The 24962-nt window shown below is 38.8% G+C and overlaps 1 protein-coding gene across 1 annotated transcript in view; it reads left to right on the top strand.

Moving 5' to 3' along the window:
- Positions 1-24962, top strand: part of SH2D4B (SH2 domain containing 4B) — a 57309-nt gene that overhangs the window by 6375 nt on the left and 25972 nt on the right. The window contains exons 2-5 of the mRNA XM_015633403.3: positions 7241-7400; positions 8469-8616; positions 16131-16275; positions 24070-24277. Of these exons, the coding sequence (XP_015488889.1) occupies positions 7241-7400; positions 8469-8616; positions 16131-16275; positions 24070-24277 (661 nt within the window). The remainder of the gene's footprint in view (positions 1-7240; positions 7401-8468; positions 8617-16130; positions 16276-24069; positions 24278-24962) is intronic.

Raw genomic sequence — 24962 nt, 5'->3', positions numbered from 1 at the left:
CTCTGCAGCCTCGTGTTCCTCTGCCCGTCTGGACACAGCAGTGTTGGACTTTCTCCCACACACTGTGCCCCACTAATGACATGAGGTTGTGACCATCTGCAAACTCGTGAATACTTGGTGTGGAAAGAGGACAGAACTGTAGCCAAGGGGAGAATGGGATTTGCCCAAGATAATTCAATATTTTCTAGCTGGTTTTGCAATTTTTTAATGTAAATTACTAAAATATTCAAGAACAAAGGAACCAGATTTTGAGAGCAGGATTTGGAAGGTACAGGAAAGCTCAACGTGTTCAAGTCAGCAGTGGATTTAGCCAGACACTGATGGCAGCTCAATAATCTTTGAGTCCACTTGTTTGCTGTGGTGCTGAAGAGCCTCACTGTAGGGTACAGTTCTCCCTGCTTCCATGGTCCTGTATGCCTGGCAAAAGGAGCCAGTGCAAACCTGCCCCGCTGCATTAATCAGGAGAGCCTGGTGCACAAAATGATCCACGGTTCCCTGTTCATTCTGTGATCCAGAACCCTTATCCTCCTGCTTTGCATTTCTAGCAGACCCTGAAGCAGCCATGCAGACTTGGTTTGATTTCATTCTCAAAGGGAAAACCTGGAAGCTTTGTGCAAGGTCTGTGTGAGAAACCAAGCCCTGTAACTAGCTTCTACACTTTGCAAGGTTCAGTTTGGATGAAGAATCAGAAAATACAAAGATGTGTTCTTGACATTTTGTAATGAAGAAAAAGAAATCTCAAATGAGCAATACTGCTGGAAATGACTTTAAAACTTCCAATTTTCCTCTGATGTTTACCTATATTTTTATGCTGTTTACAGTGAAAGGGTCAGCCATTAAAATGGACAGACAAGAGGCTGCCTCTAGATTGTACAAGGAGTTGGAACAAAGTCTTTAAGAAAGAGTTTTGAATGTTATCTCCTGGTTGAAGTTGGTCCAATTACAAAACTGTTATGTGTGACAGTGTGTCTTGGTCAGGGAGCCACAAAATCATTTTTAACATACTGGATAGATGCTGCTTAAATGGTATTTCTGTGTTTCTTTTTCCTTCTTCTTCTTTTTGGTTTTTAACATGCAAACCTCCTTGTGTATGTTGCATATATACACACACCATGTCCTAATGCAAACCCACTTACCTTTGAGTGTTGTGTACAGTTACCCCTGCTACATTTGTTAATTACCACAGTCTTATCTGACTAACTGTTTTCTCCCTTAATATTTGCTCTCTTCAGTCACTCTTCCTTTATTTGATCCTGCAGGGGTTTATTGCAGCATAATTATTTCCATGGTAACAGGCTGTAATTCCATAAACAGAAGATTGAGTTTGTTATATGATCAGGAAGCAGCTGGAGAGCCATAAAAGGCTGATTTTTCAGCAATGCTGAAATCCTGCAACCCTTATTGATATATTAATGTAATCAGCTGAATTTCTTGCTCCCTTCACAAATCCTCCCCTAAATAGAAAGGCACATAACACAGTGTTGAAATTCAAAGGTGTGTAAATTGAAATGTTAGGGGCAGAATTTCCCCCCATTCTTCTTAAGAATAGCAATGAGGGGGTTTTTTGATTGTATTTTGGGAAAAGAGGGATATAATACACTTCTATGACTATTAGCAGGGGCAGTGCACAAATTAATTGTAGATTTTCAGTTTATTGTGGGATGATGCTATTTTTGTTACTTTCCTCATTACCATCTAGTTATTCTCTGCAGATTTTAATGGATTTACAGAAGTTAATGTTTTGAGAAGTACATTCTGTCCTTTGTCTGAATAGTCTCTCAAAAACATTCACAGTAATTTCCTAGGTTTTCTCCTTAGAAGTGAAATTCTGTTTGTGTGTTTGTAAAAAAAAATGATAATTCAATACTTATATTGGCTAAGCTTGAGGAACTGAGAACAGCCTAAAGCTCACATCCTCATTTTCATCCTAATCAATGCACTTCTAACACATGCCCTCTAGCTAATGAAACTCTGAATGGAACCTCATCTACCCTGCAGACTAACAAAGCTCAAGCCTCAACTTTAAAGGAGCCATAAAAATAATTTTCTTGGAAAGCCAAGAAATCTCAAGTAAAGGACATTGTGCTTAGACCAGAGTGTACCAGATATTTGAATTGCAGAAGAACAAAAAACCACAACCCTACAAACACAGAAAACTCCATGAGCTATGGTTCAGCTCTCCATGGCAAACATAGATCAGGCTGATCAGCTTTTAGTGCACATGCAGCCTATTTCAAATGCATAATAAATTTCAAAAGTTTTTTTCTAGCCCAGAGAGAGAAAAGAATAGAGATGTTTTCTGTAGAGAGTCAAAAGATACTTGTGTGAGTACAAAACTTCCCAGTGGGTGAGGAAGGACAGTCAATTGCTGTAGCAGAGATCTGTAGCTTCCAGGCAGGAAAATTGTGGTGTGAAGCCCAGAGAAAAAAGGCTGTTCATGGAAATAGCAGATTCCTTAGTAAAACATCTAGCAGAATTTGAATGCTGTCCTGTGGTTCTGAGATGATAAATCAGTGATCACATAATTTTCTGCATTTCCAGCCTGTGGTACTCCCTACCAAGGAAAGGCAGGAGGGTGCTTGGTGCTCTGTCCTTTTGCTGGACTAAGCAGGCAGGCTGGGTGATGGCACAGCTGGGAATCCTGACACCAAACCAGGCCTCTAGCTCCTTGGAATAGTTCCTGTGTGAGCATGGGATGGATCACAAACAGGGGCTGCTGGGGGCTCTCTGACTGTAAAAAGCAATGCTGACCAAGCTTGGAGAAAGGAAGGTGACTCCAGCAGTATTCTATTTGCTCTAGTTTTTCCAAATTCCATTATTTCCAAAGCTCCAGCTTTTGTTTGGAGATGTGAAAAAGGAGCCTAAGAACCCATAAAACTCTTGAACCCAGTGAGTGAGTGGCTCAGCTCCTCTGTTCCAGCTGGCAGAGGCAGTGTGAGGCCCGTGTCTCTGTTTGTTACAAGCCTCAGACACAACCTGGAGGTCTGAGCTGGCAGGATTGGAACCCAGACGGGCCTGAGCTCCGCACACAGCCGTGATTCCCCATCAGCTGTGGTGCTTCTCTCTGTCCCCAGCTATCCAGACAGGGTGGGTGTTCCCTGGTAGCCTTTGGCCATGGCAGGGGTGAGGTGACAATGCCCTGCTGGCCCTGGGGCAGGCCGAGAGCAGCCAGTGGTGCCCCATGGCTCCGCTCCTGGAGTACGCGCACAGGCCGCGAGTGCTGCTGGCACAGCCTCACTGTTCTTGTAGGTGACAGCTCCACTTTCCTGTTGCTCTCTAGGGCATTGTTTTACACTTTCATTGCTGTTATAGAATTGACTGTGCAAATAACAGACAAATAGAGAACGAGATTTGCTCTTACTTTTGATGGTGTGTGTTTATATGTACAAACTTGAGTTGCTGTTGGCTCTAGCTTTAGATCTCCAAGAAAGTTTTTGATGTGATCCCTTTGTACTGCCAGTTTGAGAGACCTGATTTTGCATTTTCTGACCTGGCATTTGTCTGGAGTAAGGAGCCAGAAGCCAGTTTATTGGTCTCAAGGCAGTGCCAGGAGCTCCACGTGAGATACTAATTCATGGATGAGCTTCAGGTAGAAAGAACTTCAAAAGTTTATGTTGTCTTCTTCTGGTGTTACAAAGTTGTTTCAGGTGAAAAATGGTGGAATATTAAAGCTGATAAATCGTTGATCTGAAGAGTAGGGATGGGGAAAACCTGGTGAATTATTCAGTAAGTTTTCTTGATAAAGCAGTGCTTGTTTCTAAAATACTTCCATTTCTACTCTCCAATCCAGACTAACTTTGCTGTCCACTGCTTCCTAAGGGTTATTATTTGCAGCCTGCCACGGTCTCTCCAAGAAGAAAAAAGTCCTTTTGTGGTCAGAGCACAAGACTGGGGCTCAGAGATTTAATTTTTGTTTCCTGACTCTGCATTAGGCTTTGTGGCTGGGCTCAGAAGCCTGCTGCTGAGCAGGAAACACGAGGTTCTCTCGCCTCCTTCTCATCTACATTTCAAATTTGCTTAGTCAGGACCTGTCTCTTCCTTTTATATTTAGTAGAATTTTTCTTTTTTTTTGTGTATTTCTCTTTCATTTGGAAATAAAGTGTATTAACAAAACATCTTACTTGGCAGAAAATATTTAATACTTGAGAGGCATTTTAAAGCATTTTTTTAAATTTCCTTTAAACTTAAAAGAGTTATTTTGTTAGAATCAGCCCTCAGCTGTGGTAATTCTGTGCTTGCAAAGCAGACAACACTAGTTTCCTACAAGTATTAGGGAAAATAATTTTCTGGACTTTCTTGATCTTGCAGATAGGTTCTGGGGTTTAAAATATTAGCCTAGAAGAGCTGACCCTCTCACTGTGAATGTAATTCTGCAGGCTGCAGAGGCTTTTTTGTATGGCAGGAATTCTGTTTTCATGGTGCCAGATTTTCTCCCTGAGGTGCTCGTATTTTTTTTCTGCACGTTCAATTTTGATGTTATTTTGTGCTAAGAAACAACTGAGTTTTATGATCAGATTGTACAGTAAAGCCCAGCTGCAGCTTTATGGGAGCAGAGGTTTAAGGGAAGGTTTGCATGGGAGTCATTTCTTGAAGTCAATTCAGTGGTTGGATGTGAAAAGGCCTTCTAAAGAAAAATCTGAATTAAGGCATAGGTGCTTAAGTTGAATTGTTTTAAAATTACATATATAGGGGTCTATCTGTTTAATGCTAAAGGCTAAAATTGCCAGGTTGTTTAATACACAAATCTTTCAGCTTGAACTATACTAGAACATGTACTTTATGCATATACAGTAGAGTTCTGTACTGTGTGTAGTGCTGAGCCAACAATACATTATACAGATGGTTTCAAAGGAGTTTGTACATCTACTGGCTAGAACTTTATAAAAAAGATCTATTGTTTTAAAAGAAAGAGAACAATTTCTCAAGACATGTCTACAAATCAGCTGTTTGTTTTTTCAGGATGGGTTGCAATGGGTAAGTTGTGCCTCTGAGAAACACATTAATAAACCTTTGGCACAGAAAACCTTGGGAGAAGCAAAGATAAAATTTGTCTGCTTACCTGAAAAGTTTGGGCTTTTTTTGTTTTGTTTTTTTTTTTCCCTGGTTTCCTCTGATAAGCTCATAAATGAACAGAAATAGTGAAATTGTCTCACAACTGGAGTAGGATTTTGTATCCACCAGCTATGGTACAGATCCATTAATACAAGGTGTGGTGTTTGCAATGTTTGCTTTGAAGTACTAAATAAAAGAGAGCAACTAGGATATTCAAATTCCTCACAAGAAAGAAGACATGCTTTTAAAACAAAAACTGCCTTTGCTTATATGGAGTCAGTACTCCTGGGAAATCATTCCATACTTCTCAAGATACTTTACCACGAAATGCACTTGCAGGCAAGTATTGATATGGCCAGTCAGGTCTCAGCAGATGGTGTTCTAATGCTGTGTCCAAAAAATACAACATAAATGTTGTGTTGACAGGAACACAGAAATGTACAGAATAAGAACCACAATGAAATACATTCACATTTATAACCTGTGACATAATCTGATAGACTGTGAAAGAGCAAATGCTTTTGAGAGTTATTGAAGGAAAACACTATTAGCTTAAATTTCCACCCCTCTTTGAAGTTAGTAGCGTTAGGCCAACGCTGGGGATTCGTATAAATTACATTTTCAAATTTGATATAGAATATTGGCTTTCATGGCGAGATCCGATCCGTTCATTGCCTTCAGTCTGGATTGTCAACACTTGTGAGTGTGGGCTGGCGCTGACACTGCTGCTGTCAACAGCCCCACTCCACTGCCTCCTGCAGCTTTCTGCCTTCAGCCTGGGATGTCAGAAACACTTCATTGATTGTGCATTGGGAAACTTAATCTGGTTAAATGGATATGTCCTCGCACAGAACAAGTGGGAGCTGAAGGTGAGAGTAGCGAAGCTGATGCTAGTAGAGAGAGATGGAGGAAAAGTGGAAGCAAAGCCTGCCTGTTCAAGTAGGACAGGTTTCTTTTAACCCTCAGGGGAACACTGGAGAAAAACTACTTAGGAAAAGTAGTCCATTTCTCTATGTTTCCAAATGAGACAAGGTATTTTTAGAAGATACGTTGTGATGCACAATTTTCTCATATCAGTGCTTTGGTGAGAGGATAAAATCTAGGGGACTGTACTATACAGAAAATGATGCAAACTGCTGACCCTTTATGGCCTTGCAGGCTGAATTCTTTAAAATAAATCCACTGTCCATCTTGGCAATGATCTTTGTAGCAGAATCTCCTTTTGTGGAGGACATTTTCAACAAATTTGCAAGAAATAAAACATAAAAATTGGTGCCTAAGAGGTGTTTCTAAAAATTCCTTTTAAGAAGCTCTAAAATGCTTATAATATTTGACAGTTGTATGTATAAAAGCAGAAGAAGGAGACAAAACCACAATAAGTCAAGTAGTGTAAATAGCTATTAAAATGTATTCAGGTAGGATCTAATCCAGTGCCTTTTGTAGTCCTATAGCTGGTTCTTGTACCCAATGGTTCACCAAATGCATTCTGTTTTGTAAAGAGCACTCAGGCTTTCTTTTGGTGTTATTAAAATCACTCTGTCAACACAGTAACCATAGATTTTTGTGTCAGTTGTATCATGAAAATTGAACCAGAAATTTAATCCCTTTCTACTGCTTATGTGAGCAGAATAGGCTCTGCAGCACTGAGTGGTGTGCTCTGAGTATGCAGACTCCCTGAAACTCCTGCTTCACACAGTGGGAGCAGGAAATTCCTGGTTTCTTTGAAGGTGTTCCCATGAAGTCTCCCTACCTGTTCAACACTCAACATTCTCTGTGCACAGAGCATTTTTAGTCACATAATGTCACTGGTTATTGGTTTTGCCCCATCTCTTTTTCCACGCTCTTCATTCATCCCTTGTTGAGTGAAGCAAGAAATATAGCAATTAAAAAGGGATTATAATACTGGAATTCTGGGAAATGCATGCCTGAATTAATATTTTTTATTTTTAAGTGGGACAGTGAGTTTTCAAAGAATGCGTAATCTGCAGCATAAAAACCTTTTTAATTTTTTGCCCCAGCCTTTGACCAGTTTCCATCAAAGATTTCATTGGACCTCTGAGCAACGTTTTCTTCTGAAATGTAAATTGCAAGCTTAATGTTTTCTAAACTACAGGCTTCCCACGTTTCCATGTGTGTTTATGTAGGATTGGAGGCAGTGTTGATGTTTTGCTCTCGGTGGCTGTTGCAGGTAACGGCAAACACGTGCACTGGCTGCGGGGCAAGGACGGTGAGGTCTGGGTCTGGGTGATGGGAGAAGCCCCGGGGGACAAACCCTACGAGCAGATCTCGGAGGAGCTCATAGCAGAGCGGGCCAGGCAGCAGGCACAGAAGGAGGCAGAAGAATTATGGTGAGGATTTAAGAATCTGAGTTCAGGGCCCACTTGGCATAATGGGAGACTTGACCCTGTAGAAAGGTGGCAGGTAATGGTGGGTAAAGCTGGTAAGTGTGTTTTGTGAACGTTTGCTTTCACTTGTTTTGTCAGGCTTTCAGCCTGTTAAAAATGTCCTTTTTATTGAATATTGTTTTTACTGAATATCGAAAGCCAAAACCCCTCGTTTCAAAAAAAAAAGTGGTGCCAACTTTTTCCTCTCTTGGGAAATTTAGCTAGACCATTGACCAGCCTGTAAATAAAGAAAAATGAAGCAGTCTGGTTTTGAGATGATTAAATTAGATATGTTTGTTATATCACAGTTCTGAGACCACAATGGGGGTTTGGTACATAAAATCCTTTCAAAATTGGTTTTATTTGCATTTTGCTAGTATTAATTCTTATTCCAGCAGTTCAAAAACTCATTATACAAAGTGCCATGTGGCTGTTTCTAGCAGGGCCTTTTCCAGGTTTGGGGGAGATTCAAAAGTGTTTTGATGCTTGATATTGTTAGGAATTAGGCCACCTGCCCCACACATTTCCCTTGTAGTGCAGCACTGAAAAGTAACTGTTTAAATATCTGGTTATTCTCTTATCCTTTTTCATATGAGATTATTCTTGCTTTGAGTGCTTGCATATTTAAGCAGGGATTGAAACCTTCAACCTGTGCTCTTTTTGTTGTCAGTCCTAATAAACAATCTAGCATTAAAATTTGGGAGAATTTTGTACTGCTATTTGTAAGACAATAAATTCCCAACCATGCTTTGCTAGACTAATAGAAAAATATAAGGTATGACTTAAAGACATCCAAGAAGTGCTTGTCTAACTTAGAAGTGCCATTTTAATTAATAATTTTTCAAAAATTGTAAATTATCTGCTCTCTTCAAATATGATTTGTGGTAGTTCTCTTGTTAAATACATTTTAATTCTTTGCTTGCATCTTTCTGTGAAGTCTTATGCTAATTATTTTTTGCAAAAAGTAAGTATTGATCCTCAATTTAAGAAAATTAGTGCATTAAATTTCTATTTTCACATCCTTTTCTGAAGGAGACAAAAGGAAGCTGAAATAACAAAGAAATTCCGTGATGCTATGGCTCAAGAAAAAGCCAGAATAGTGGCAGAAAAATGGAAAATAGAAATGGAGGATCGGAAAGCAGCCAAACTGGAGGAAGAAAAAATTCAGGAGGAACTGAAGGTTTGCATAGAGCAATTTAGCTTTTTTTTTTAATAGTATTTTCATATAGATTCATAGTTCTTGTCACCTTCAGTGCATGCTTATTAATAAACTTTAAAATCCAGAGCTGTAATTTTTCATTCTGGAATATACAGATAGCTACATGGTGTTCAGCAGAACAGCTGGGTGAGCGATGAGAAAAAATTACAGGTCTCATTCAGAAGTGCCAGAACAATCAAACTGGTTATTCAGCTCACACATTAACAGAATTGTTCAGTCAGCTGTGCTGGGTGAATCATCCTGGGGAAAAAAAATGTACAATTGGGAAAGATCTCATTTTAAGTTAGTTTGCTTGAATGTATTCTGTGTATTTTGGATGAGTTTGTTCACATAATGAACTTCAAAACTGTGTCACTACTTCCTCCAAAATAATAAGGGGAGGATCCTTCCCCTACTCAAAATATGGGAAAAGTCCAATTGGCTTTGCTGGGAGAAATTCATTTGCCTGATTTTTATTGACTTCATAGTGAACTTTCTGTGAACTCAGTTACAGTATTTTAATGTTTGTTGGAAATAATATTTTTTTTCACATTTTCTAGTTGAAAATAGCAATTTCAAAACTAAATAGGAAATGCCTCTGTCCACCCTTTTCATATTACTTGATAAAGAGAAGAACATGTTTAAAAATGAGAAAGTAAAATATAATGGGTTCAGTGTGCAGAGAAGTCCTCTGAGGGCAGGATGTGCAGGCTGGCAGAGTTTCCATGGAGAAAGCCTGGAGAAAATCTGACTCCAAGCATCCAGCAACTTCCATCCACGCTCCTCTCCCCTGCTGACAGCTCACTGAGTCTCTTCCTCCTTTCCTGGTACAGTGATTTAAGGTGTGGAAAGCAGGGATAGACTTTTCCCATTTTCCCTTTGTGATGGGAGGAATGCTGAAAACTCAGTGTTAAGTTCATGTGGTTTGATTGCAAACAGCAAATTTCTTGTCACTCTGCAGACTGTGGGCCTGGGATTTGAGGTGTGGAGCTCAAAGCCAGGGTGGTTCTTGCAGAGAAGGCTGCACTGAATTCCTGATTTACCTTTGCACAATTAATTTGAATTCACAGGAGAGAATGGGGCCTTTGAAAATTGATGTCAATGAGTAATGAAAGTATACTTTTTAAGTGCTTTATTAATATATGAATAATGAGCAGAGCATTATTTTACACTAAATTACTACCTAATTAAACACTCTTTGCTCTCTGGAAAGCAAAACCCTCTTGAACAAAGGCTGGCAGAGTGTTCACTTATATCTCTGTGGCTGATTTACAGGACACTTGATGGGGAAAATGCCCACAAGCTCACTGTTACTGTTCTGTTTCAAAGAGACTTTTTCAAAGAGCAGAGTGAGCAATTTCTGAGACTTTCAGTGGCCAGTATTCATAGCTTTCTACTAAGGAAAACTAGTTGTTCAGTTGTTGATACAATTACAAGGAATGGCATCAAATTCTGCTCATTTTCATCTTGATGGAAAGCTAATGTCAGAGTGATCTGTGTTTCCAGTTTCCCAGGACATGAGCAGGTGTCCTCCATCCAGCTGTGTGCCTGGTAGGAACATGGAACACTGCTGGAAGTGGGTTGAGATTATGTTTCAGTTTCTACTTTGAATTTCAAGTACTTAACTTTGGCCAGGATTTCTTTATCTCTCTACCTAAAGTTTCAAACATTTATTCTACTAAGCAAGTAGAAACCCCTTCTTTCTCAATGGTTTTTCTTAAATAAAGCATTTGAAGACAGAATTTGAAAAAAATTAAATAAATGGAACAAAGTTTTCAAAACAAGACCCAGCTGAAAGGAACACTTTGGCTTAAGGAATTAGTCTGGAAACAAGATATGATGCAGTGATTGTTTTTTTAAATACCCTTTGTCAAGTGTTCTCCCAGCATTTCCTGTATTAATCCAACAAGAGAGACTTTATTCCACTTTCAGCATTGGCTCTTCAATTAGGTCTATAATTTGAGATCTGTCAGGAGAGACTTGGACTGACCAGCAGAGATCCAAATGCAGGATTGATTCCTGGTGCTTTGACACTACTCCTTTGCTACTCAGAAAAGCAGCTTTATCTGTTACTTGCTCTTGAAAGATCAGGTCTTGTACATTGTGTGTATCTAGACAGGAAAAGGAAGTTGTGTTTCTGGCATCCACATTCAACTGCAATAAGGGACTACAACTAAGGTACATGGAAAAAGATGAATTAATGCATCTACTGATGTATGACAAAGGTAATTGATAGAATGAAGAAAGGGATGTGGAATTTGATGCAGATCTGTGGGGCAAGCTTGCTTCAACAGCTTTAAAATATTTAATGCACTGGTAATCATCCTGTGATGATGACCAGACATGTTTAAAGAAGTCTCCAGACTGAGATATGGAAAGTTAAGTCTCTGCTAATGCTTCATCCTCTTGAAACAGTTTGACTTGGTAAATTGAAACTGTCTTGTTTCTGCTGGCATGTTTAATTTCTAAACACTCCTTTTTAAGATGCTTTTATTCCTCCTGACCTATCATGGCACGTTAGGGCTGTCTGCACTAGATAAATGATATCTTACATATCAAAGTGAATGATGATCCCTATTTCCTTTTCCAACACTATTTGAAAAGTATTGGTTTCCTTGGTGTTTCTTAAGCAGAATTGCCTTTAATTTATGATGCTAGAATATAAATTTTGACTACTCTAGTTTTGCAGTTTAAGGACAGCTATTCTTTTATGCACCTATTGCAAAGCATAAATAAGAAAGCCAATTACTATTATTAATCTTTTGCTAATTCACAAAGGCTATGAGGTCATAGGCATAATTTTCTGTGCTTATCAGTAGCTGTCATTAAGAGTCTGAACAATGTGCAGAGCTAAGGCAAATTAAAGATGTGAGTGTCATCCAGCTAGGGGTGGGTATCTTTCAGCTACATTTAGAAATAAAAGAGCTCTTCTCTCAGTTCAGTCTTCATGTGGTCTACATAAAGCAAGAGAATATTAATAGCAAAGTACTGTCCTTATGACAACATCAGATACCTGCCAAATTTAATAATATAAGCAGAGTTGACAGCAGAGCTAGATTGCTCCTTAAAAATTCCCTGGGAGATGAAATGTGTCTCATCAAAGAAGATGGGTTGAGAATCAACCTTCAGAGAACAGAACAATTAGTGCTTCTGTTCAGGAAATATCTAATTAACCTTATGCTCAGTAGAAAGAATACAATTTCTATTGAGCTTGGATGAGCTTTCAACACATGTCTGAATGCTTTACTGTGCCCCCAAGTGCTGTGGACCTGATTCTTCAGAAAATTGCTGCCAGATGTAGAGTTTAGGAATACAGTGAACTGTCACCATTGCCATTTGGAGTACTGTGGGCTTCTTATGATGGAGCAGTGAGCATTCTGTCTTGATCTGAAAAAAACTCTTGTCTCCAAGTAAACGTCAAGCACTTGAGTGGGACTGTTATCTCCAAGTGCAAATAAGCTGTAAGTTCAGCTCTGTGCTTCGCTGTGCCAAGAAAACATTGAACTCTTTCCCAAAGACAGCATATATAGGAATATGACAACAGCTTCTTGCTGGGGTTCAGCACCCAATTCATGCTGAAAGGGCCTGAGTTGGGTTATTTCAATGACAATTGCAATAATTCAGTAATACCTAATTTTGTTTCCTTTTGGGTGTCCACAGTTCAGTAATCCTTTTATTTTCTATGCGGTTGTCCCTTGAACAATGTTGTGAATGTTCTTTTTGCTTGGGAACTGGTCTTCAGGTTTTCTCTATCCTACTTATAACTGCCATTAATTTTAAAGAACAATCTCTTCCTCAGTGACATCAGTAATGATTACACTTCTGAAGATAATGTCTTCAGTCTGGATTGCTGGTAGAAACTAGCAAAGCTCAGTGTTTTCCATGGGTAAATTGGAAAATCTGAGCCACTAATGAGGGTAGCTTACATGTTAGGAATTCATGCTGTGAAGAGTCTCTAAGGTCCAGAGACAAAGTTTGAGTAGATGGTCACTGGATCTGTGGCAAATTACTTGTGCAGAGCCTGTTCCAGCAGTAAATGCCAGCTCTCTCCCAACCAGGAACGGTCCTTAGCTTTATTTTCCAGTTTATGGAACACAGGGTCTTTGTGAATCAAAGTAATTTGGTACCTCCTTGTATGAGATGTGTGAATAGCATGTCCTGGGACACATCCATGGCAGAAATCTCGTAACTTCTGCATAAAGCATGAATGCATTTCGTACATTTGTGGCTGTGCAAATACATGCACAGTGAAGCGATGCAAAGCCTGTGTTCCTTTTGAGAAGCTGGTAGTAGAGAAGAAAATAATGCCTCTGCAAACACTTTCTTTTCTGCAAGTGAGAGTATTTTCTCAGAAAAAGGCTGGGAAGGAGTTGGATATATTTCTGCTGTTACTCAGAGCTCTTTTCGCACCTGTCAGGTGGGTGTGGAGAGAAGGCTGATCTCTGAACTCGGCTGGCTGTGTCAGCCTTGCTGAGAGCAGCCTGTCCTGCAGCCGGGGACCCTGGGGTTTCCAGATTTCCTTCCTCAGAGCAGGGAGTCCCTGAGAGCTCTCAGCTGTGTTTTAGGTGGCCTGAATGTCTTGCCTGGCCAGGTGGTTGCTGAGTGGGCTCAGGAGGTTTGCTGCAGCTGTGGTGCAGCCAGCTGGCCGCAGCTTTCAGGGTGCCAAAGACACTTTGTGCCAGCCTGAAGCACTGAGAGAACCCCAGGCAGTATTTGCTTCAGAGAGGGCTGTTGTAACAAGTATACCTTGTGGGTTTTGCCCTGAGCAGGATGTTGGCCCTGCATCCTGTAAGACTCCCCAGAAAGACCCCAAGAGCTGTGGCAGCCCAGTTTTCCTCTGAAAAAACACCACTTTTTTATTTGGCCTTTTCCTCAGTGTATTTTTTAAATCTTTCTGCAGCAGTGATGACCTAATCTCCTTTCATTTGCTTTGGACTGAAAAATTAAAACTTAACTATGGCTAATATGAAATATTATGTAGAGCTGCCCATAGTAAAGCTGTCAAACAAGGCGAGACACACATAGACAGAAACAAGTTTGTGGTAAATTCTCGGCTGCCAGAGGATAGATAAGATCATTTAGCATGTTCAAATTCTCCAGTGGAGTAAAGGCTGGAGAGGATTACTGCTGCCTGTTGAATTGCCAGTGTGATTTGTTTCAGCAGCTTGGTATTTCTCAACAATTTGCAGCTCTGTTCTGAATTGTCACCTTCCTAATTATTTTGGCAGAGCGGAAAGGGTCAGGCACAGAGTACGATCTCTCTCAACTCTCAGGCAGAAGATGTTTTTATGTATTACAGCTGTTCACTCCCAGCTCTGATGGGAAGGATTGGATTCCTGGGGAGAAGCAGACAAACTGTTTGCTGTATTCTTGCAGTGGAGTAAATGTGAAAAGTTCAATTGTTGTTCATTTTAAATACAAGCATGCACTGTTTAGTCATATTGACAAAAGAATGACTGTTCTTTCCTGTGTCATACCAGCAAGGATTGTTTCTTCTCACACACACCTTAGGCAATATACCTGCACATCTATGCACTAATTTAATAAATAGAAGTTAAATCTCCCCATTCTGTAAAAAGAGAAATTATGAGAAAAAGTTTTGGTGAATTCAGAATCAAGTACATGTGTTAAGTTTTTGTTGTTGTCTCTGCCTTGACTTAAATCTCCTTCTCAGTTAAAAAGGTAGGATTTTCTTAGTTGGTATTGTTGCCTTCCATTAAAAATTCAAACTCTACCTGAATTTTAGTCTTTGGTGTGTGTGTATGTGTGTGGGCTTTTTGTTCTTAGACCCTTTCATCTTTTTACTAGAAATGTTTCAACCACAGCTACATTAAAAAACAAGCCCAAACCTACAACAAAAGTCTTGTGTGATTCAGGGAAACTGCAGTGAGATTGATTTTTTAACTCACCCTCCTCTATTTTTTAGTTTACCTTGTGGTTTAAGATGTTGAATAGAAAATATTCTGATTACCCAGCATTGCTTCTGTGTCTGTCCATCTTCCTGAAGAATAGACTGGTTATATTGAATTTTTTTAGGTAGTGAAGATAAGTGAATAAATATTCTCCTCATAAGAATAAAGAACAGTTAATCTCATATTTTTCTCAAGAAGAGAATAGAGCCATTTTCTAGCAGCTAAAATGTGCAGTCCCTAATTCTACAGAGATATTAAAAATGATAATTTTTTTCCTGAGGAAGCTGCTTGGCTTTGAAATTAGCATTATCTAAAAGCATTGACTATTCAAAAATAATGAATTGTCCACTCAGCTCATGTTTTTAGGAGCTGGGAAATAACAATGGAAGAACAATGTTAGAAATGATCCAAGATAGTAGCATTAGCATTGACTGAAGAACAATACTAGGCTTTTCTTTCTCAGAAATAATAAGAGCAGCCTAATATATTGTTCATAGAATCACATAACATTAAGGGTTGGACCCTTAATCTTCATCCTATAAATGTCATAGGATTAACATTTTGCAACAATCTACTTCAGGTTTCCCTTACTTATAGTTTAGGTCAGGTAACTAGGACAGTAATTCAGGGTGATTTTACTCATTGTTTTACTCATAAAAAATTCTTACCTGTAGGTTTGTTACCCATCAGTGTATAGTGTTGGTTCCATTATAAAATTAAATAAAAACTGGTTTTATTTGTAATTCAAGTTATTTCAATAGTATGAATAACACTTAATGAAGTTCAGTTTTGAGTTTTTTGTGGGCTTCAATTAAACTGTATGATTTAAATCTGCTTCTTTACTGCCTAAGGGACTTGGTAAAATTCAATGGAAAACAGATACAGATTCCTAGTTCTGCATTTATTGAGCTCCTGTGTTATTGATAATATGAAGGAGGCCAGCTGCAGAAGCAGTCTTTCTCAGATTTCTGTCTCTTTTAAGGCTTTCTTGGAAGGGAACTTTTTTGGCATGTTATTCTTAGCTACATTTTGCAAAGTGACTGTTGTGTGCTGAAGGATCTGCCTTTTCCTCCAAAATGCAGTGATCTTAATTTTTGGAAAATAATATTCCCTCTTTTGGTTATGATACACTGGGACAGTTACTAAAGCAAGAACAGCAATACATCAGTTCCTGAGTTTTAAGGTTCTGTGGATGATGTGTGTAGTGCTGAAAGGCAGCAGTAACTTTGGTGGGGGTACTCATGGACTTAAACCAAGCTTTGCTTACGGCCTGGGGGATATCACAGGCTTTGGTGCCATGTGAGAAAATGTTTTCTGTATAGTTTTCAGATCTTAGATGCTTACATGTTCCTCATTCCTGTGATACCTGTGCTCTCAAAATGTGCCCTCCTCCTTAGGAATTCCTAAGAGGTGGGAAAAATTCAGTGAGAAAATTTTGAGAGGTAAGAAGCCCAAAGTTAGAAGAAACAGTGATTTACTCAAGGTAATGCAGCTTCTCTGTGATAGGAAGCAACTGAAGCAGTGTCTCAGCTTCTGGCACATTCTTCCTCTTTAGTCACTTCTGGCTTACTTCATTTTCTCTAGAAAAGAGAAGAAGAGGAAAGACAGAAAGGTGAGGAACTTATCAGGCAGCAGGAAGAAATCCGGGCAAAGGAGCTGTACCTGAGCCTGAAGCAAGCTCAGCAGCACAGTCAGCACAGCGACGATGACCAGGAGTGGGAAGAACAGTGTGAGTAAAACTACCTTCACAGCATTAGTGTATTTCTGAAAGCAGATAAAAGGACACTTGCAGAATGGAGAAGGTGTGGCCAAAAAAAACCTCTTCTACCCAGAGCAAGGCAAAGTGCTGTATTATTTTGGTGGAAATTACCAGCTTAAAATTGCAAACAGAAGTTTTGGATTTCTTTCTGAATCTGAGTCGATGCCTTATTGAAATTTTTTTGTGTACAATGACTGAGATCATTAAATTCTGTCTAATGTACTTAATTAACAGTTTTGGCTTAGTAATAGTAACTCGGGGCACAGCTATTTTGACAGCTTGTCCTCAGCTATCTCTGAAGAGATAAAATCTGTCTTCATCAGTATTTTAATTGCTTCCATATGGTAGTGGGGTGAAGCTATGATATCAATGCTGAAACTCACTTCATTCCAAAAGATTCCAATAAATCATACTTAGATTGTTGCTCTAAAAAAAACCACCTGATGATGATGATGATGATGATGATCTCACTCTGTGGAAGTACTGTTCCTTTTAGATAGCCTGGAATTCTTTATGAATATCATAATTGTGATTAATTTCCACTCTTTTTTTGGTGATTTTTAAAAGCTTATAAGGAACAAAACAACTATATTATTATATAGATGTATACATTAATACTGTAGATAAATAAAGGTCCACATTAGCAATAACTTTCAAAATATACAATTAGTTTATTTTATGGATTTAGTCATCACTTCATTAATTGCTGAGGACTAATTACTGAAGAGCTATTACCTGGAATTGATCTGATAATGAATCATTCTGTACAAGATGAATTAAATCTATATGATACACTGCTGCCATTTTCCAAGCTCATAACAGGGTATGTTAATTTTGATCAATGAAACCTCTGTATATTACACTGTCAATAAAGATAAAGTAATTTTCTGGAGAATTATCTAAATCCAGGCATACATACTCATATGGAAAGAAAAACTATCTTTCTTTATTTTGGGTACGTGAGAGCAGAATGAGTTGGTGAAAAATTAGCCCTTTAGTTCTGCAGAAAATCAGCATCAGCTGGCAATACATCATAGAGGATGGTATTGTGTACTTCAGGATTTCTTTGATGCTATATAAGGAAAGAAAACACATTTCAACCATGTTGTTAGAAAAAAAAGAAACTGGGTTACCTTTACACTGAAATAAAACAAAATACTACAAATACTACTAAAACCAGGTACCATTTTCTTACTATTGCATTAATGAGGTAACTGATGTTTTAAACTGTTGCCTCTATTTTCTTGAGGAATGCTGTTTGTGCAGGGACAGACATCAAAACTGCAATAGAATAATTATAGGAGAAGGGAGGGATAAAAAGGAATAAGCTAAGAAAGGTTTTGACCATGAGGTCTGTAATGGCATTTTTGGTCTATTAAAACCCTTGTGTCTGTATCACATGCTGCTGGGAGTAGTCTGCCACCAGTACTTTTTTTTGATGAAAGCTCCTGGGGTATTGTGTATGCTCTGGAGGAATTCTGTCACCTCCAGCCTGTGTGCCTCAGTACCTGCAGCTCTGTTCCCTCACCCTGAGGGTGACCAAGAGCAGCTCAGGTGCTCGGAGCTGCTGAGCCTGGTCACCAGCAGTAGCTGCCGGGGCAGAACAAAAGCTCAGCACCTCCTCTCTCGCTGCTGGGTTTGCAGCCTGCTATAAATTCTGTGCTGCCAGAGTTATGCTGTTAGCAGTAATTGATTTAGCATTAAACTAACTGCAGACTAATGACTAGAGTGTACCATATCCTTGTTTATCCTCTTATGCTTATCTCGGTGTGTCAATTTATCCCTGTTGGTTTGAGGGCTCAGAGCCGTGCTCCATTAGCAAATGGGTGTAACAACTGAAGATAGGAAGATGCAGTGTTTAGTGCCTTATCTGAGACCAGTTGCTGGATGGTTTAGACTATGCTATCAAACTTTGCACTGAGTTTCCTCAGGCATTTTAACATCTTCCATTTCCTTTACTGCAGGAGCCAAAATGTGCAGCAGATAGTCAGTAACAAATATTTGGAAGCAGGAACTTCTGAAATTGCTATGAAATTAATTAGTACCTCAGGTTCACCAGATTTTTCATTTCTTATTTCAGTTACAGATATTATTTTCTTTTTATGGTAATCCTTCCATTTTGTCTGCAAGTATTCCTGTGGGGCACTGAGAGAAAATTTAGTGAAGTTAGGCAAAGGTGTCCACAAGTCAGCTTTTCTAAGTAATAAATAAATGTATGAATGCATAAGAGAATTACAAGCAGATGTAATATTTACATTTTTTGCCTCTATAAACCTGCAGTGGAGATCATATTGACTATTTAGGAACAAGGCCAGGCTCCTTTAGGTCTTGCCTCCTTGAAGTGAGCCCTGTCCTGTTGCACAGAGCTGGGGCTCAGTGCTGCTGGGGAACAGCAGGTGCTGGGGAGAGAAATGTTCAGTGGTATTGATGACACTACTAATTTGTTTAGTAGATGGAATTCAGCACGTGATGGGGATTCATCTCTGCTCTCACATTATCCCTCAGCTGTTTATTGCCAAGGCAATAAGCAAAAGTGGTGCCAATATTAGTTTCTGTTGTTTGGTTCAGTTTGCTTCTGCTGTTTGCCAAAGAACAATAATGGCCCATAGAACTACTGTGTTAATTGAAATACATGATTTTAGGGCTTTTTATTATACTAAATAACAAATGTAGAATAACTTGGGAAATTGGTGCTAGAAGGGGAAAATGATTTTGTAAGAGCAATTACACACTTTGATTTCATATAAAAGATATATATTGGGATATTTTAGAGGGCAGCTGTAAGTTAATAAGTCGAGCAGGGATATTGGTTGGCAAGTGAAAAGATGAATAGTGCAAGACTTATTCAGAGAGTATACTGTTCAAACTCTTATTTTTGAAGCTGAGAAGCAAAACTAAACTTGGATAGCAGAGGGTATGTATTCTCATTAGTTTTGGACATTTTTGTGCGCTGTCCCATTTTTAGGTTTCTAGTTTATTTAAGTGTGACCTCTCTTTGTGAAAGTAAAAAAAGAATCTGTGAAACATGATAGGAAAAGCTGTAGCATGAATATTCATCTGATTGAATATTGTAAAAGGCATTCTGTTAATACACTTACAAAGCCCTGCAAACTGCATCAGGAAGGGAAGTGCTCAGATACCATCTGATCAGCTTTATTCATCTCCAGAAAAAAAATTATTCCAGTAAAAATGTAGACAGAGATGAGTGAAATGATCTGTTCTTTTGCTTTTCCCTGAGCACCTACTTTTGGTCTCTCTTGGAAGAAAGATACCAGGCTGACTCATTATAGCTTCTTTTATATTGTTGTATATTTATGTTCCTCTACAAATGCATCTATGAATTTATTTTTGCCTGACTTTTAAAGGAATTCTTTGGGTATTTAAGTTCCCCAAAAATTCAAGTGAGTTTACTGGCAGGAGCATTGATCAAATTCTGACTTTCAAAGTGAGTGGTCCCCAGTTTAGCTATGCATTAACTAAGCAAGTGCTCAACCTTACATATATGTGCCCTCTGAACTCCAATAGGTCTCACAGTGCATTGTTGAATAGGAATGGGATTATTCACATGCTTATAGATAAGATTGCTGAATTGAAGCCATATTGCAGAAGTCATATTTTTCATTTAGGAAAGGATGAAACCACTCTGTGATTTGTATGTGCACTCAGAAAATCTGAAGATTGAATTTTATCTATTAGTTAGTAATTTTCAATAGCTCATAAGCTTCCAAAAATTTTTAATAAGGGGAAAACTAAAACAAAATAATTTTAAAATTCCAGTGCATACTCAAAGCATATGTTTGGGTTTTTTTTTCACTTTCCACACATCTGACTGTAAATCAAAAAGTTTCTTTGTGCTCTCCAAAAGCACAAAATAGATTATAGGAAATGGATAAGTCCTAGTCTTTCAAAAATTATTTGATCAAGTTCAGCTGCAGTGCAGTATGAATTAATCCTCATCTATATCAAAAGATTTGGTATTAGAACTTTGCCAGGACTGCAAATAGGGATTTCTCAATCCTCAGAAAATATAGAAGAGGCATGTTAGGTTAGCATAGAGAAAGAACAGATTCTCATAAACTCTTCATGGAAAACAATGTTTTCCAAACAGGGAAAACAGCCCCTCTAGGAGCCAAAGAGCCCCTGCACACTCAGCTTTGGGGTTTGCTCCTTGCTCTTAGGAGGATGTTCACGCTGTGTCACAGAGATATGTCTGAGCTGGCTTTCAACTATTCATTTCTAGCAATGCCAACCAGATAATGATGGCAGCATGGACCTGTCTTGGATGTATTTACCAGTTTCCAGGAGGGTTTGGTCACCCATCTTTGGCCTGCTGTGCTGAGGCTGCAGTCACAGTGGTACCCATCTCTCTGAGCAGCTCAGACATTTCTACACAAGCTCCAGTTCCATCAGGGCAGAAATTTCTTCATTTTATGAGCACCTGTTCTTGGCATCACCAATACCAGAAGAGAAAACTGGTCTTGGAGCTGGTCTTACAGGCCTTGGCTGAACCGTAGATCTCCCATGGGCTTGACAAATTCTTCATTTCCCCATCTTGTCTGTCCTTACATTATTCCATGAAATAAAAGAAAGATGTAAGAGTTCATAAATTGTTATTTGTAATTATTTATGCTAGAAATATGGATCTGTGATGGTGATTCAGAGCTTTTAGGGTTTTTTTTCAGATATCTAATTTCCCCACTGAGAATACTGACTGACTACACTACTAGTGTTTTTCACAGGGGTCATGCCAGAAGTAAATTTACTGTAGAAGGACAGCCAGCTAAGAAAAATAATCTGTTTCTACTTAACTCAGTACTAGAAGTCCTGACTACTTTTGCTTTCTTGTTACCAGAAAGATTACGATGTGTCTTGAAATACAAGTAACGTAGAATTTTGGCTTCTTCTATTTTAAAATATTTGTGCTAGACTTGATCCAGACATAAAGTTCTCCCTCCTAGTGAGATGGTTGAAAGCCAAACAGAGAAATATGAATAGTCATGAAATTCTATTGTAAGAAAAACCTTCTACAAAAATACATCCAGATTTACCTTCAGACTTTGAGTGACTTTCTCAAGATAGATAAATTTGTGGGAAGTGTCAGTGGGAGGATGGTTCATGTGGTAAATATCATTTTGTCTGGACTATAGTGAAAAACCTTTATGTAGATTCCTGACTGTGATGGCTTTATCCCCAGTACTATTTCCAGTCACCAAACAGTTATTGATGCCAGTGACTTTGATTATTTGCTCAAAAAGCCCCTTTACCAATCAGAGATTAAAAGAAACTTAGGATCATCTAGAAACACAGGTCCCCAGCTGAAGCTGTATTAGACAACTTCTAAAGGTAGAGGAAAGAGAAAGATGTTTTTGGGATTAACTACATGGAAGGAGATAGGGAGAAAATCAGGGGTCCAGTAATGAGAAAAAATGGATTAAGAGATCCTATGCATCCCTATGGTCAATGACACATGAATGGACAATTCAGATTCTTCCACTGGGAAATTTCAATAAAATTTCTTCCTAATGAGAAAGAGATGATTTTGTATATACAATCCTTATATGCATCTTTCCCTATCCTTGTGTGTACACAGACAAATATACATACATATGGGTATGTACATAAATGTAAACACACATGCATACATGTGTATGTATGCATAGGGAGGGCTGCATGTCATACTTCCAAAATATTTTCTGAATATTTATATTTAATGATTGCAAATTATGCAACCTCACCTCATATTTCTGTGATAAGAAGTACTAAAGTTTGATAGTTTGGGAAAATGTAGTCTGGGTCACTGACTTCTGATGGTACAAAATTGTACCAGATTTGGCTAGCAAAAATACAATAGGAATATCTATTGAAAAGACTGCCAATTATTGAGGAAAGTGGGGCATGAAGATACCTTGCCTTTCTCATTGCCAGGCAGCCAATCATCAGTAGAAAAGAGTCTCAGAAAGCTCCAGGCAGCCCACCCTCAATCTGAATATTGTGATGGTGACAAACAGTTGAGGGTTTCTAGATGTTGCAAAGTTGCATCACACTCTTCTTCCTTGCAGTCTCTCATAGTGCTGCAAGCAAAAAGTTCATCTTTAAAAGTGACCATTACTGAGTGGCTTTATAAAGGATAAATCACAGAAATACTGGAGCTATTGAAGCAGTGTATGTAAATGACATTATCTACCCTTAAAAATAATGATCTGTAAGATAAATAGTGAAGTCTATTACTTATGTTTCCTGTGCTGTGCATTTGTTTATTACTGTGTTTAGCCAAAACTGCAGGGTATGTGGTTAAGTGAAACTGAAATCCTGCCAGTTGTATGCATATGAAGCATCTATGACTCGTTTATTATGCTATCTTGATGAGCTTTTAGTCCTGCATATTTTTCTGCTTATGATAATATTATATAATTCTAAGCTTAAAGGTCTTTTCCATTTCCCTCATTTGCCCACAAGGTTTTATTTCATTTCATTTGGCTTTGAGTGTTTTTATTTCTTGATTCCATTAAACCTTCTTAGAATTTGGAAGTTAAATCCAGTTATACTTCTGCTTGCTTTTAACTGGGAATGTAAACCAGAGGCATGCAAGAAGACAAATGAAATGAAGTTGTCTGGTATTATATCATGCATTGCTAGTCACAGGTACAGTCACAGGGAGTAGGAAATGGAGTGTTCCCTTTATGAACTGGGTATGATCTAAGCCAGGATGGTCATGGCAGGATTGATAATTGCTACTGGAGGCCATAGCTAGCTTCTTTAATATTTGCTTCACTGCATGTTAAAGGTTTGTTTTGCACTGGAATAATTTGCCTGCTTGCAGTTATTTGTGACTCAAAAAAATCATCCAAATGGGGCCTAAGGCACCAGAAAAGAGCTGATAGATGATGAATATTTGCAGTAGAATTCTCAGTGCATTTAAGTAATACCATGTCAAAGACAGGATTGTTGGAACATTAATTTTAAAATGAAGAAGCTTTAGTGACAGATGCCTGAGCGGCACTGGCCAGAGCAGCAGCCCCATTTCAGGTTACAGAAATGGGTGACTCCCTAGTCAGTGCCACTTTTAGGTGTGTATTCAGTCTTACAGTACAAATTCTGGTTCTCCATATAAGATTTCAGAGACTGAAGTGTGAGGTAACCCCATCAATTGCATCAACGCGCCCTTTCCAATGGCTATTAATGTATCCATTTTTACTGAAACCATTTTTAGACTGTGAATTTCAAATTGGAGATATCTGTGACTATTAAGTACAATGACAAAAATAGCGTATGCCTTTCAGAAAGCAAACAGCACTGACAAAGTGCAACCTACGTGCCAGTTTTTACAATGGTAAATTTTGGGAGTTGACCCTTCAATTCTAGTTATGTTCATAGTGGAAAAGAACACTGTTGGACACATACTTAATTTTAAGCAGTAATTAACATCCTTTCTTGAAACATAGAACTTGGTGCACTTCCAGGAGAAAAGATGTCCCCAAGCAGAATGTCTCTTACTACAGCCAAAAGAAGTGTCAGATTTAATCACAATATGTGGAGGCTCAGTTATTGCCAGTAGTGATCAGATCATTGATAATTTGAGGCTTCTTCTAGAGGTGGGCCTGTGTTTGAAGCGTCAGGGAAGTTATCCGCCTTCAGTAATGTGTCGCAATTTATACATTCTTAAAATCAGCTCATGTAGGAATAAAGGCATTAAGCTGCTCTGTAAGCAGAGGGGCAGGTGGCTGTTTGTCTTCCTAAATCTGTCCTCCTGTCCATTCCGTCCAGTGCGCCGCTCCAAGGCTGCTGACGAGGAGAGGAGCCACAAAGCGCGCAGGGCGCGGGATGAATACCAACGGCAGTCCCTGCGCGCCATCCAGAAGGGAAGAGTGGCTGGCCTGAGTCATTTGTTCCAGGGGACAAACCTGGGCAATGATCAGGAGATCAAACTGAACAACAACAGTGCGACCCCTTTGCTGTCTTCTGCAGCATCCAGGTTGGTTTGTGCTGGAGCGGTTTTGAAACAGTTTTCTCTTGGGTCGCTCCTCTCCAATCCCCACTGTTGCAACAAGCTGTTCTTCAGGTTTTGGGAGTCCTCAGTCTTGCTGTTTCCTGGTGATCAGAAAAAAGAATATTTAAAGGAATAGAAAAACAGATTTAATTCAAACTAAATGCCATTTATCTTCAGGCAGATTTCTTAGGATTCACACAGAGATGACTCCTTGAAAAGACAGTATGAGATCAGTGTGCGAGGCTGTGATATAGGGAAGTGAAATGGACAAATTATTAGGCAAGTCTTAAGCCTCAAGCCTAAAACTGCCTGCTGCTTAACAGCCTTTTTTTTTTTTTTAGAGAGCTGTCCTACATTTCAGAGGCTTTTAGTTTTTTGTGGCTTTTTTTCAGGCAAAACTAAGTGTCTTTGGTATTTATTAATCTTTCATTTGACTATTTCGGGAGCACAATTAATTGCAGTAGAGAAGAAGAATCCAAACTGGAAGATTATTCCTACTAGCTAAAACACATAGAAAGTAGAAGAAGGTGTAAGGCAGGCTGTCAAGTAGAGAATGCAAAGGAAACATTAAAGTTTAAACAAAACATTCCCTCTATTGTGCTTAGTGGTTTCTGTTTGGAGACACCGTGTATTATAGATGATACTGATTTAGAGTTTTTTGCCAGTAAAA

The sequence above is a fragment of the Parus major genome, chromosome 6 (genome assembly GCF_001522545.3).
Source record: "Parus major isolate Abel chromosome 6, Parus_major1.1, whole genome shotgun sequence".
Lineage (NCBI taxonomy): Eukaryota > Metazoa > Chordata > Aves > Passeriformes > Paridae > Parus > Parus major.
The sequence above is the reverse complement of the archived record's forward strand: the minus strand, read 5'-3'. Positions and strand labels throughout refer to the sequence as shown.